The sequence below is a fragment of the Lepus europaeus genome, chromosome 20 (genome assembly GCF_033115175.1).
Source record: "Lepus europaeus isolate LE1 chromosome 20, mLepTim1.pri, whole genome shotgun sequence".
NCBI lineage: Eukaryota > Metazoa > Chordata > Mammalia > Lagomorpha > Leporidae > Lepus > Lepus europaeus.
This window is the reverse complement of record NC_084846.1, coordinates 53,613,426-53,628,485: the sequence shown is the minus strand read 5'-3', so window position 1 is coordinate 53,628,485 and position 15,060 is coordinate 53,613,426. Positions and strand designations below refer to the sequence as shown.

At 43.1% G+C, this 15,060-nt stretch overlaps 1 protein-coding gene across 1 annotated transcript; it reads left to right on the top strand.

The window, feature by feature from the left end:
* The first annotated feature begins 8,843 nt into the window (after positions 1-8,843).
* On the top strand, positions 8,844-12,788 carry GNGT1 (G protein subunit gamma transducin 1). The gene is made up of 2 exons (XM_062179193.1): positions 8,844-8,939; positions 12,660-12,788. Exons 1-2 carry the CDS (start codon positions 8,844-8,846, stop codon positions 12,786-12,788), a joined length of 225 nt encoding a protein of 74 aa, XP_062035177.1.
* The last annotated feature ends 2,272 nt before the right edge of the window (positions 12,789-15,060 follow it).

The window sequence follows — 15,060 nt, the reverse complement described above, 5'->3', positions numbered from 1 at the left end:
CATAACCCCTCTTTCTCTCAAGACCCCTAGGCTCTGACTGGGCTGATCGAGTCAATTTTATTGACTCATCAGCCCACCTGGGATGATTGTCAGCAGCTTCTGCAGACCCTCCTCACTACTGAGGAAAAGCAGCGCGTCTACCTCGAGGCACGGAAAAACGTCCCTGGAGCAGATGGCCGACCGACCCTACTGCCAAACGAAATCGAGGAGGCGTTTCCCTTAACCCGTCCTGATTGGGACTACACCACCGTTGCTGGTAGGGAGCGACTTCGTCTTTACCGCCAGGTTCTCCTTGCGGGTCTCAGAGGGGCTGGAAAGCGCCCCACCAATTTGGCCAAGGTACGTGCAGTAGTGCAGGGGGCTGAGGAAACGCCGGCAGGCTTCCTTAAAAGATTAATGGAAGCCTACCGTATGTACACCCCGTTTGACCCCCTGGCAGAGGACCGGCAGGGAGATGTAATCATGTCCTTTATAGGACAGTCAGCGCCGGACATCCGCAATAAATTGCAGCGGCTAGAGGGGCTTCAGGGATATACTATACAAGATTTAATGAAGGAGGCAGAAAGGATTTACAACAAAAAGGATCCACAAGGAGCAGGAGGAAAGGGAAGGCCTGCACTGGCCTGAGGGAGGCTCGTAAATCCCCAGAGGCAGTTAAAACTAAGGTAAAACTTCCAGGTGTGGCGGCAACCCCTAAAAGCCCAACACTGCCTCAACGCACTGCGCCTCCAATTCCGCCCATGTGGCCACCCCTTTATGGTTATTCACCTCCCTTAAATCGCCCGCCGCCATCTTGTAAACAGCGTGCCTACCCAACCCCATGGCCAGTCCTGCTAGGCCCCGGCGTGCACAGTCTTCCCTGTAAATGGGGGACCATGCCTTTCTCTGCACTCTCTTCCAGTCAGTGTAGCCTGTTGCACCCTTGCAGACCACAGCCAGATACTCTAGGGGAGACTAGTCCTTGGGCTGCTTTTTTCCTCTCCATTTACAATTCAATGCTGTCCTCACTAGGAAGAAAAAATGCCTTTGGCTACCACTGGCCTTACCTAAAGGAACAAAAACCTTCATCCATTAACCCTTTCCAACCTAATGAGTCTTTATTTGCAGTTAATGAAACTTTTTCTCCAGCACTACGGAAGCCTCTCATTCCCTGCCGTTTTGTTTCAGATGTGTTTCCCTGTCCTAAGCAACGGGCTTCTATGCTGATGACCAGCTCTTTTCTGTGCTGCTGTAGTTAACTTATCTAAGAGTTTGCACGTGTCTTGAAGGTTTCGTGTTTTATTGGATTTGTCTGCCTTTAATGTTTAAGTGATTACCTAACTCTGATCAGATCTACCCCACAGCTTTGGTTAAAATATTCAGGTTATACGTACTAGTTTTTGGCTAGGCGGTTGACTCTCTAACAGTTTAAATTCTCAAATGGAGTCTAACAACTTTGGGACTTCCAGTAGGATCCCTGGAACTCTCAAAGGATGGGACTCTAAATTTGTTAAAGTAACAACTGTTTAAGTCTATTTAAATTATGCAGTGTGTTAAAATATTGTAGATGATGTCGGACCTATGTTGTATTCGTGTTTTTGCTTTCCAGCTAAGGTGGTCTTACAAGTTTTTATATGTCCTTAATATGCTTTAAACTTGTTTCTTTTACAGATCTGCTTTTGCAAAAACTATAGTGTCTCTTTTTAACAGTGTCTGCTTAGTGGGTTACTCTGCCATTTCTAAAGTTAGGTCATGTAAGCTCTTTTTAGCTCTGTTAAATAGTTCTAAGTTATGTGCGGATTTTGTGTGCTAACTCTTATGTTCAAGGTGTTTATTTCTGGTTTCCAAGGTAATCTAGTGTGTACTCCAAAAAAGCCTCTTTTGGATGAGCCTTAATGGACTCTTTCCCTACCTCTTCTCTCTTCTTGGACTGCTTCTTGCCCTGCTTTTAATCCTTGCTATTGGCCCATGCATAACGAATAGGCTTAGGCAACAAGGGTAAGACAGGTTGAGGTTCATTACCAAAGGCTGCTAGCCACAGAGGGCTATGATCCCCTGAACTGGGGAAGCACCCCCGGTGCTCTCCACATTGCCAATGACGGGTAAGATTCCGGATGGACCGGAACAACCTAAGACAGGCGGTGGAGAAAGCTCACCACGCCCCCATAATTACAAGTCACGCGACACCCCAAGACGGGTAAAGCACCCAGCGTCCTGCACCAACCTAAGACAGGGCTCATGGCCAAGCTGCCTGGGTTACCAATGACGGGTAAGGGCAAGGACGGCTGGGGGCAACCTAAGACAGGGACCGCGTGCTAAAACAAAAAGGGGGAATCTGTGGGGCATGAGCCTGGCCAGGCCAGGCCAGGCCAGGCCCGGGTGCCCCCGCCCGAGCTGGAGCCAAGTAAGATGGCGCCCAGAGGAAGTAAGATGGGCGGAATCCAAAGTTGTTTACCACTAAAACTAATTGGCTGCGCAACAACAAGGGAGGTAACAAAACTAGTAACAAGTGTATAGACATAGGGCTAGTCCTATAAAAATCCCCCCCCCCAAGGTGTTTTTTAAGTGATTGATTGGTCCTTAGCCCTGCCCCAATGACTCTGCAGTTTTGTGTTATAAAAGGTACTATTATGCAGAAGGTGACTGAGTCCTTGCTAGACTTGACTCCCCGCTGCGTCTGATTGTCTCCGGGACCAGGAGGCTGGGGAACGGGCGGGCGAGCGGCACACTTACCTTTCCTCGGACCCAGTCCATCCTTGTACGGGTGGACTGAGACCCAACATCTGGCGCCTTGACCAAATTAGCGTTGGAGACTGGCGTTAAAGACTGGGTCCAACTCCTCCCTATGGTGTTGTTCCGGGTCCGAAACACGCCCTCTCATTGCGGACTGACACCATGCGAGGTCCTTTGTGGAGGGCCCCCACCAATAGCAGGCTTGCTTGACCTTGCCAGTGACTCCGTTGCCGATGCCCCTAGGTTACAGGCCCGGTTGAGAGCGCTCCAGATCATCCAGAACCAGGTCTGGAAACCTCTTGCAGCAGCCTACCAACCCAAGACGACAATTATCCCACATCCTTTCCAAATCGGTGATGCCGTGTATGTCCGAATCTAAAACTCTAGAGCCCCGGTGGCAAGGCCCTTTCACTGTGCTGTTGACAACTCCCACCGCTCTCAAGGTCGACGGAATCGCTGCGTGGGTCCACGCCTCACACGTGAAGCGAGCACCACCTCCCCAGGGCCCCGAGGATCCAGATAGACCAGCCAAATGGAAGCTCCAGCGCACTCAGAACCCGCTCAAGCTAAGACTTTCAAAAACTGTTTAATATTTGTGATGTTCCTGGCCTTTCCCCATTGTTTTTCCAATCCCCATGCTCCACAATTGTTAACGTGGGAAGTAATTTCCCCCACAGGACGGGTGGCCTGGTCTGTTAGTGGTTACATACCCCCAGGGCATGGTGGCCCACCTTATACCCGAACGTATGTCAACTGGTTACTGGGTTAGATACCTGGGATGTACCTGACCAGAATAATTTGACAAAAATCCCTAAAAATAGTCTTAACTATTGGGGCGTGTATGGCTCCCAGTCCCCAGTCAGTGGGACTCAACCCAGTCCAGCAAGAACAGAGTTCCCTCCCTCCAGTGAGGCAGGCTCTCCCCAGACCACCCCTTTTGCCAGCCACCCTTTCGCCTAGCTTGGCAAGTTTAACTCCAAACCCGGGTGCTGACTCAACAGTACCAGTGTCAAGCTTCAAAGATCTCCGAGGTCCAATAGATTTTAGGATTAAAATCTGTGCAAAGAGAAAAGGAGGGAATGAAGGACCCTTATGGGGGAGAGGGACAGGAAACTAGGCCTGGGCAAATATCAGGGGCTTCTTAAGAGGTTAGATGCTACCCAGAGCAGAACTGCCCCTCCCCTCCAGGAAACCTCTGGGCGCGCCCCAGAGCAGAGCTGCCCCTCCCTTCGGAGGGTCTCTAGGCGCACACTTATGATGTCACTGCGACCGGCCAATCCTGTAACACCTTAGCACTCTCCCTCAGCATTCTCCGGTATGCTAATTGTCCCTCCGAACCAACCAATCCCGTGCCACCTCTGCATTTTATACCAGCACTCTCCACCAGCATTCTTCGCCAGCATTCTCCCATATGCTAACGGTCCCTCTGAACTGACCAATCCTATGCATGCGTTAGGAATATGCTAATTCGTTGCCTATATAACCTGTGTAAAACTGCCGCTCAGGGCTCCTCACTGCCTGAGGTGAGGGGCCCGTTTGCGCAAACGTACAATAAATACCTCATGCTTTTTGCATCAGCTGGTTTGGAGTCTGGGTTTTTGGGCGTCCTCTCGAGCAAGTGGGCATCTCTACTACTGAGGGGCCCAACAAAACAAACAGAAAATAGACAGCCTTTGAAGTTTACCCTAGCTTATTTGATTTTATTTTGTTATTTAGCTGAGAGGAAGAGAGACAGATAGAGAGGGAGCTCCCATCCATTGGTTCACTCCCCAGATGCCCAGGGTGGCTGAAGCCAGGAGCCAGGAACTCCATCCAGGTCTCCCACATGGATAGTAGGAGCCTAATTGCTTGAGACATCTCAGGCACCTCAGTTGCAGGAAAATGGAGTCAGGAGTTACAGAGAGATATTAAACCTAGGTACGCTGGGCCCAATGGGGCTGGCACTGTGGTGTAGCGGGTAAAGCTGCCGCCTGCAGTGCCAACATTCCATATGGGGGCCAGTTTGTGTCCCGGATGCTCCACTTTGATCCAGCTCTCTGCTGTAGCCTGGAAAAGCAGTAGAAGATGGCCCAACTGCTTGGGCCCCTGCACTGGCATGGAAGACCTGGAAGAAGCTCCTGGCTCCTGGCTTCGGATCAGCACAGCTCTGGCCATTGTGGCCAATTGGGCATGAACCATTGGATGGAAGAGCTCTCTTTCTCTTTCTCTGTCTCTGTCTCTCTGCCTCTCCTTCTCTCTGTGTAACTCTTTCAAATAAATAAATAAATCTTTTAAAAAATAAATAAATAAACCTAGGTACTTTGATATAGGATGCAGGCATCTTCACTGGGGTCTTAATCACTGGGCCACACGCCTGCTCGAACACCAGCTCATTTTAATTCTAAAACAAATTAGCAAGAGACATATTGAAATTCTGAGAACCACTATGAGACACTTGGGCTGCTCTATCTAGTCTTACCCTCCCGAAGCAGAACGGTTAAGGAAGCTCCCAGCCTCTCTGTCCATGACTGTCATAACTTGTTTGCTTGCCTTGCCAAGCACAAATGCCTTTCTTTTCTACTCTTGGTCAATTCGAGCTTTATTTATTTATTTATTTATTTTGAAAATCCTCCAGATATTGAGACAGAAGCATAAAAACATTTTATGCTTTTAGAGAAATTGCCTGCCCAACTATGTTATGTGCAACTCCCATATCCCAGAGAATGGCTGCTCCCTTAACAGTCCTGTGAGCAGATACCATCCTTGTTGCCATATTTGGATGACAAAACCTAGCCAGCTTTTTCGGACAAAGAAAAGCCAAGGCAAAGCGCATTTCCTCCGTCTCTGCTAGGGCTCTGTGACCATAAATCCCATCTCACTCAGAGTCCCATTGTAGATGAGGTATTTCATAATGGTCCATTTGAAGCCATCAATATTTGTATGATATCTGGATTGTATTCACACAATACAAAAGCAGCAAATTATAAACATGAAGACGGGCTTCAATATAAAAACCAACATGACTACACATAATGAAGATGTCGGATGATTTTTATATATAGAATAACTATGGACGTAGCATCCAAGAACACACACTGACATACTCCATGCTCGTGGCTGCAGGGACTGATGTGAATTTGTGAAAGAGTAAAAAAGTTGGTGTGTGAGCTCCCTTTTACTCAGCAAATATTTACGTGACTGTAAAATTTGGTATATATTTGGTATAAATATTAATATATATCTAATAATGTATTAAGATATATTTTAAGTTCATGTATGAAAAGAAGTTCAATTCAAGGTTCAAATAACTATAAGTATGGTTTTTATCTATGTGGATGTCTAAGATGATATTTGTCAGTTATACTGGATGTGGGACAGTTCATTTTATGCAGCAGGGTCCTGGAAAATGTTAGATATCTGACATTGCTCATCCACACCCACAAAAACTATGGAAAATCTTCACACTCTGACCTTTTTTCAAAAGGCCCTCTAGGGGCAGTAGTGCTCCCATGGAGAACATGCCTCTATAGATGGGGTACAGCTGGAGTCTCTTGCTTTCTCCTTTCTTTGCTTTTTTGAGCTTAGAACCTCTGATGCTAGCAAAGGAGCTAAAAAGGCAAGCATCTTCCTAAGCTCAGGGTCTGTTTGTCCCTGGAGTAGCAGTAACAGCTACCTTAGTTGGGACAGTGGGGCTTTAGTTTTCCCCTTGCATTCTGACTGAAGGTGGAGTAGTGATGCTTGGTAACAGGGCCAATCATCTGATCTAGTCCCTTTTAGAACCTTCCAAGGAGAGATGGCCCAACCTGAAAGCTTGGACTATGAAGGGCACAGAGAGAATTTAGAATTTAGGGCCATTTGTCATTCACTCTGAACTTTCCATATATTTTTCAGATGGGAATAAACAAATCTACTCTTCCTCACTGACTGGAAGCAGGGTAGATGTGAGAAAGCTGCTGGAGGGGAAAACAACCCGGAGCAGAAAACAAATATCTGTTGTAACCTCAGCTCTACAGCCCTCCATTGCATGATTGGGCATTTGGACTCTGGGCACCTTTGTAGATGACACACTGTATTGCAATTCTGTGAGCCTTTGGCGTCACTGTGACTTTGAATGTTTGGGATCTCCACAGGCACTGCCTACGCTGTGCTTCTCTATGGCCATGAGGAAGGTAAAAACTTTGGTCCCTGACCTCTGAATCATTTTCATGTAAGACCTGTGGCATCAAAACTAGCATTCTTGAATCATCTAATAATACAGTTCCTTTAAATGAAGTGTTTCTCATGTTAAACATTATTAAATATAATGAATCACAGCATTTTAGAGAAATTATTTGTTAATAAAATAAAGTTAGATGACTTGCCTTTTATCTAGTAAAGGTGATCATTTAAGACATAGATTAAGTGCCTTTGTCAGGGCTGGCACCATGGCTCACTTGATTGATCCTCCGCTTGCGGAGCCGGCATCCCATATGGGCACGGGGTTCTAGTCCCTGTTGCTCCTCTTCCAGTCCAGCTCTCTGCTGTGGCCCAGGAAGGCAGTGGAGGATGACCCAGGTGCTTGGGCCCTGCACCCCATGGGAGACCAAAAGGAGGCACCTGGTTCCTGGCTTCAGATCGGCGCAGCGCTGGCCATGGCAGCCATTTGGAGGGTGAACCAACAGAAGGAAGACCTCTCTGTCTATAACTCTACCTGTCAAATAAATAATAAAATTTTTTTTGAAAGTGCCTTTGTCAAGAGTTCCTGATTCTCTTCTGTGTGCCAAACAATACAGACAATAATAGGCAAGCAACAGTGAGCACAAGAAAGTTACAAAGAGTCTATCCTTTCTAGGAAGGGTCCTAATGATCCATTATATCCGAGGTTGGATCTCCTAGAAGCAGAACCTAAGTGATTTATCAAGGGCAAGCTCTCAGAAGAAACCTCTGGAGGACTAAGAAAAGCAGGATGGAGCAGGAGGAGAAGTTAATAAAAAGTGAGGTTTCAGAAGACTAGCATTATCCCAAACCTGGGGAGTTCTGGAAGGTTCTGTATTGCAGAAAGCTTGTCCAGAAGTGAAAGGTGAGGCTGTTTGGACCACATTATCAGCCAGCCTTTTGTTACGCAATACCCTCAGGGACCAGCTTGGAGAAGAATCTCCTAGTTTCAATCAGATAATACCTGAGTTCTGATCAGCCAAGCCAACCTGAGTGGGAAGGTTTGGAGATATGGGCAGGGCAACAACAGCATCTACTACGATTGATGTCAAAGGACCCAAATGATGTGCATGTGGTATCCTGTAAGAAGAATCCCTGTAAGGGCACCACCTGGCTACCATGAAATATTTCCTAGACAATTTCACAGGAAGATCACTTGAATCAACGGGTAATGAGGAAGATGGCTCCAACTGAAGAGATGAGAAGATCCCCAGCAGGATGGTGGGGTCTGTTGTTGAGATGTGCATTGGTACTTGCTGCATCCCTGCTAACCTACCACATTTGTTTATCCTTGTTATACAATTCATGAGAGTTACATACAAATCCCAGGTATTGCTTGGAGACACAGTTGTAAATAGTACACTACTTTATTTCTGATGAAGAAGGTTGTTTATAGTATTTCCAAATTAATCACTCTTCAAGTCATTATACTGAAGTATAATAACAGTTTTTATACGGTTCCTTTTAAATACCAGATTAAGTACGCTACTGATTTAGCAGATTAATGAGCAGTCCTCAGAATGACCTCGAACTAGGTTAAATGGCACAAATTATAAAGTGAGCAGCTTTGGAACTGGAAGATGAAGGTTGATGACCTGAAATTTTACACTATGACAAAGAGAGGGGGGAAAGAGGAGCTTTATGCATTTCAGATTTTATTGAACTGCACTGACCCCTCCTTGTAAACCCACTGGCAGGTGTTTAGAGTCAGATACTTGGCTTAATCATATTAGAGAAGATTACGAAGAAGCTTTAAAATCCCAAGACTACTGTTCAGTGCTAGAATTGTTCAGAGACAGCTCATGAGAAATTGATTATCACAGGAAATTTAAAATAAAACAAAGAACAACTTGCTTAGTAAGTGACAAACTGAGAGCACAGTTGGCTAAGGTGGACTCAAAGTGATTCCAGCAACTCAGTTCTATGTGTTCACTTTCTATCTTTTTGGCAGGTGAAAGATGCCAGTGATCAACATCGAAGACCTGACGGAAAAGGACAAGTTGAAGATGGAAGTTGACCAGCTCAAGAAAGAGGTGACTCTGGAAAGAATGATGGTAATTGCCTGCTTGCTTCTGGATTTAGTTTAAGCTAACGATGTTGCGGAATGCTAAATTGGAAAGCGTTAACTGTCTTTCATTTATTTATTATTGACTGAGGAGGCTAACTATGGTTCAAAATAAATTGTTCAAGTAAAACTTCATCAGAGACTGATAAAATTAATAATCATAATTCTTTGTTGATTGAGACTTTAATTCAAGGAGTGAGCAGATTATTTTCCATAAGCCAAATTTAACCTTTAGTTTGTGCTTTGTATGACTGCCAAACTAGGAAAGATTTTACATTTTAAAGAGTTATTTTTTAAAAAAGGAAAGAAAGAGGAAGGAAGGAAGGAAAGACAGACAGACAAAGGACAGAAGAGAGGGAAGAAGAATATGAAATAGAGATTGTACTTTAGCTATAGAATAAAGTGAAGCAATGCATACAGGTATTTTGTTTTACTTTTCTAAATTCACAAGCTTTTCCTTTTTTCCATGTAATATTTTGTGATTGTTGAGACACTTTGAGCCATGATCTCATATCCCAGCACTGTCATGGTCAGAATAAACGAATGCATTCCATTCTTCTTTTGCAATTTTTTTTTTACCTAACAAAGAATTCAAGCACAAGAACTCCTTGGCTCCTCCTAGACACATCTGGCAGGTCTCAGAAATGGTTACAAGAGTTCTCTGCGCTTAGAAGGAATAGAAATGGCAAAGGTATAAAGCTTCCAACAATAAACAGTGACTGAAGCTTAGAAAACACAGATGTGCATTTTAGATTTCTTCACTTTAGGAAATTTGTAGAACAAAAACCCCTCTGTAGATGATAACAGCATATTACATATTTTTTAAAAATCTAACTTTATCAAGACAAAGTGGAAAGGGAGTTTGTATTATCTTCATACTTTGCTCAAAATTTTACTCCCAATCAAAATTGGGATTTTAGCTTCTTTTATATTTATAATTGTCTCAAACTTATCTGCTCTCCTTTCCATGAAAGTAAAATGTGTTTCACTGTAAAGATAAAACTAAGTCTATAACCAGCACAAAACTTGGAACATGCAAGAAATAAGTTGAAACCCTTATCTTTGTAATTTGAGGGAAAAATAAATGTCTGGGGTAAAGAAGTGTTTTTCTTTCTTCTTTATTTGAAAAAAAAAATCCAAACTCTGTCTTATTATTTGTGTACTCAGGATTGTTGTTTTGTAAGCAATCTGGTTGTCTTCATACTCATTATTCACTTGTGGTAAATTTACCTCAGAATTCTTATATGGGATAAACTTCACATACATCACCATCCACCAGGCTTCGGGGTCCTTTTCCCCTATTACTCAGTTTCCAGGCTCTTGGAATATCAGATGGCAAGCGCTTGCACACACACACACAGAAAGAGAGAGAGAGAGAAGTTGGGGGGGGGGGGGGGGCGAGGCACATTGTCTTAGTCTGTTCAGCCTGTTATAGCAGAATGCTACAGCCTGGGTAGCTTACAAACAACTGAAATTTATTCCTTACCATTCAGGAAACTGGGAAATCCAAGGTCAAGGCGCACAGCAGATTTGGTGTTTGGTGAGGGCCCACTCCCTCATTCACAAACAGCGGTCTGTTCCCTCCATCCTTGCTTGGTAATTGCAGCTAGGAAGCCCCCTGGGTCTCTTCGTGAAGGACACTGCTCCCATTTATGAGGGTTCTGCTCTCATGATCCAATACCATCACATTAGGGGTTAGGATTTCAGTGCACAGGTTGGCAGGAGATACAAACATTCAGGTGAACACATATTCATCATGGAAGCGCCAGGTCCTGAACCTAGAGCTCTGACTGACGTATCACCACCATGGTTCAGTGGATAGATTTGGAACCATATTCCTGACTCAGATTCTGGTTCCACAACAACTTTCAGCCCATGTCACCTTCACTTAAGCTAATCTATGTAATTGCCATCTGCCTGTGCTCTTCAAAGTGGAGGTAGTAATAGCATTTAATTGAGAGGACAATTGGGAGAAATAAATATGGCAATGGTCACAAAGTTCTGACAACAACGTCCAGGACACAAGTGCTTTCTACACTATTTTACTATTGATATTTAAAATTATTAATATCCATGAACCAGTTTAGTCATATTATGTCTCAATTTATTTTGTTGTCAATGCACTAGTATTGTCAGAATAAGAAAACCCTTTGCATCTAGTTTCTAAAACTGACAGATTCTCAATGATGAGGTGGGCAATGGCTAAAAACAATCTTTGTAGTGTTCACTAAAAGGAATTACCCTGTGGTGGTGCATCTTCTTGTGTCAGGCTCTTGTTAGGCACTTAATGCAACCGGTGTTGCTATTCTTATTTTACAGTAATGAGACCCTAGGTGAGCTGTCTTCACCAAAGAAAGCACTTTCCACTGTGTCATGCAATCCTATTTTAAACCACATATGCATATAAGAAATGTCACGGAAATAATTTTTAGACACATACTCATATATCATTCTAAGTAACCATATATGAAGACATTGGTCCTTTTGACTTCAGATTCTACCCAGATACTGTCAAAACCAGCCCCTCACTGACTGATTTTTACCTATATTCCTGGCATCTGGGTGGAGTTAAGGGAGGGGGCATTTGGGAGGGAGTGTGGGAACACTGAGGAGAGGAAAAAACAGGAGTGCATCTAAATCATATTTCAAAAGTATAAATCTGCAAGTTATTGTTCTATGAAGCAGACACTGGACTCTCCTTGCCCAAAGTTGGAAACAATTTCTTCTAATAGGTAGAGGATGGGACTGCAGGGTTGCAAAACAATATAAAGTCTTATGTCTAACGTGGCTGGGAATTAGCATATAAAAATGCCACAAAAACGTTCCTTGAAAAAAAATACATTGGTTAAATAACTCTTGGAATGGCCACTTACTGGACTGCCCAAACTGAATTAGTTCTGTGTTACTTTCATGAAGCATATATTAATTAAAAACATAACAAGTTGAAGCTAAAAGAGTATGAAAAAATTGATTCTATAGGTAGGTGGCATATACATATTTATATTTATGTCTTCATTGGACTTTGCCTATCTCTAGAAAGAATGTTAAATGGTACATTAATAGACTCTGGCTGGATCCATTCAAATACCAAAATCTGATTTTTCTACCAAGCCGTTACTATAATGGTGCACTTAAGTGCAAAGCGAGCTCATAAACAAAATAAATACTTTGGTTCAGCAAAAATTCATAGCATCAGCTGAATGCAGGCTGTGTTCTGGATGCCTGTAAGATATTGAACAACTTAGCCAAGGGTCCCTGACCCATTAACACTCATCCCTGTAGACGAGTTTTATGTAAAAGTGCGTGCGTATACTTCTGAGATCCAGGAGTGGTGATAAGCCTGGGCGTGAGTAATGATTCATTTCCTTCTGCCTTTACAAGTCACATTTATGGAATGAGGAAAACTGATTGGATCAATACTGACCAGGTGACATTCTTATGTTTCCAGCTGTGTTCTGATCGCTGGATCCCGATTTGAAGAAGCTAGAGGCCCTGTGTACTGGGAACCCTAGGCTGGGATGTGGCCAGGAGGTCCGGGAAAGGGGCAGCCCTTTCTTCTCTTCTAGGAGATGCATGCGCATTGGCGGAAAGCCGAAACAATCCCATTAGAATGATACAAAATGAAAATTCATTGTAATAAATAAATTCTTGCCATCTGCAGTATTCTGGTTTGCACCAAATGAGTCACTTGTTTCTCCTTCTCCTTAAGGTATCCAAATGCTGTGAAGAAGTCAGGGATTATGTTGAAGAAAGATCTGGGGAGGATCCACTAGTAAAAGGTGTCCCAGAGGACAAAAATCCCTTCAAGGAGCTCAAAGGAGGCTGTGTGATTTCATAAGGAAAAAATCCTTGCAGCATCTTGAATTTCAATGACCATGTGGATTTTCCTCTATGTAAGAATACTACTAAGCACGTGCATGTATTTTTGAATTTATAAAAGTAAACTTTTAATAAAAATTGGATGTGATAATGCATAAGTCTGTGTCTTTCTGAAAAGGATTTAGCACAGGGATTGAACACATAATTAATGAGATATTCATGGGAATGGGAGAGGGAGCGGGAGACGGAAGGGTTGCGGGTGGGAGGGAAGTTATGAGGAAAAAGCCACTGTAATCCAAAAGCTGTACTTTGGAAATTTATATTTATTAAATAAAAGTTCAAAAAATAAAATGAAAAATGAGATATTCATGGATTCTTCTTTAAAAATAACCAGTACGTTTGTAAGTGAATTTATATTATATCAACTTTATTGTCATACTTTTGAAACACAGACAAAATAACCGATTATCTGGTCTAGAATGGAGTATGAAGATCATTCTACATAGTTAATGTCTGCATTTATGTTTCAGCATTCATAATATTCTACCCAGTAATGTAAAGCTTAGGCTCCTATTTTTCCCAGGCTCTCTGCTGCTTACAGAATTTGGAAGACTGTTCTTTGGATACACAGATAACCTATTTTAGCAAGAACCGTGTTTGCAAAGTTTTTTGTTGTTGATGTTTTATTTTCTATTTCCCCTTCCTCCTCATCCCCCAATTCTACTTACTATTGATTTTTTCCCAGGACTCCAGCCAGGTTAAGATTCAGTCTGTGGACACAGCTCCGTGTATTTGAGCAGAATAAAGATTATGAGCAGATTTAGGAGTCAGAAGGTTCTGGCTCCGCCACTTTCCTGCCTGCCTGAGCTTGGATAGAAACTTAATTCTTTCTAAATCTCAGTTTCCTCTACTGTATGATAAAGATAATAGAGGGCCTGACATCTTCTTTTATGGAGGTTAAATAACACACTGGTGAAATTATAACAGCGTATTACCGGGCACATAATGAGGCCCAGTGAATGTTAACTACTATTGTTTTAGGGAAGAAACAAGGTGAAATTTCCAGAATCTTTTATGATACATGCTGTTCTATCTCCTACCCTTAAAGACTGTTCCCAGCACAGTCTTGTCCATGGCAGAGTGATGGCCAAAGATAGGAAAATCACTATCATCTACACCCTTGCACAAACCAGTCTCCTCCTAGCAGCTTACTGAATCTGAATAAGCAAAATATCACCTTCTCTGTGCTGGTTACTAAGAGGTTACTTGTTATCTTTTGTCCCTTGTCCAATTCCTTCATTTTGAAATAGTGAGAATGAGGGCTCAGAGATGTGAATTAGAAAATTTCTCAGGGCCGGTGCTGTGGTGCAGCGAGTTAAAGCCCCAGCCTGCAGCACCCGCATCCCATATGGGTTCAGGTCCCAGCTGTTCCTCTTCCAATCCAGCTCTCTGCTGTGGCCTGGGAAGGCAGTAGAAGATGGCCCAAGTCCTTGGGCCCTGCACCCACGTGGGAGACCTGGCAGGACTCCTGGTTCCTGGCTTCAGATCAGCTTAGCTCTGGCCATTGCGGTCATTCAAGGAGTGAACCAACTGGCTCTCTCTCTCTCTGGCTCTGCCTCTCTCTGTAACTCTGTCTTTCACATAAATAAAATAAATTTTTTAAAAAGAATGAGAAAATTTCTCAGATTAAGACTGAGTATCTCGCTGAACCTTCAGCAGCAAACTCTCACCCATGTCTTCATCCAATATGCTTTGGGTGTTGAAGGATTCCAGGTTAAACTGTGGAATCTTTTGTGTCTTTTTTTTCTCAGTAGAGGATCTTTTCCTACTATTTGGAATTATAAAATCCATCTCCAGCTAGTCCCATGGGATTTCCTGTCTCCCTGCTTCACTCCATTTCCCTTCAAGGCACCCATCAAAATCTAGCATGCTATTTATTTTATTAATTCACTTAGTTATGGTCTGTCTCTAGGGATTTTTCATGTGCAAGCTAGTGTTTATTTAGTGAATTTCATGTATCTGATTAAAATAAATATAAAGTCTTTGCTGTGATATTCAGTAACATGTAGAGTATAATCCTAGCCAACATCTTTGGCTTTCACTTACAAATGAAGATGGATTTTGGAGCCAGACAATTCTTAATTAAAACCTTGGCTCTTGCTCTTTCTAGTTGAAAGCTTTGGAAAAGTGACTTCAACTCTCTTAGCCTTCATTTTTCTTATACATAAAATAAAGGATTAGAATGGATCCTTATATGGAGATATTAAATCAACGGTGGGCAAGATAAGTTT

What these genes read in the sequence shown, in the direction of transcription:
- GNGT1 (XM_062179193.1), top strand. Translation starts at nt 8,844, where the DNA reads ATGCCAGTGATCAACATCGAAGACCTGACGGAAAAGGACAAGTTGAAG. An exon ending in TGACTCTGGAAAGAATGATG is followed by an intron (nt 8,940 to 12,659) that starts GTAATTGCCTGC and finishes CTTCTCCTTAAG; the next exon opens with GTATCCAAATGCTGTGAAGA.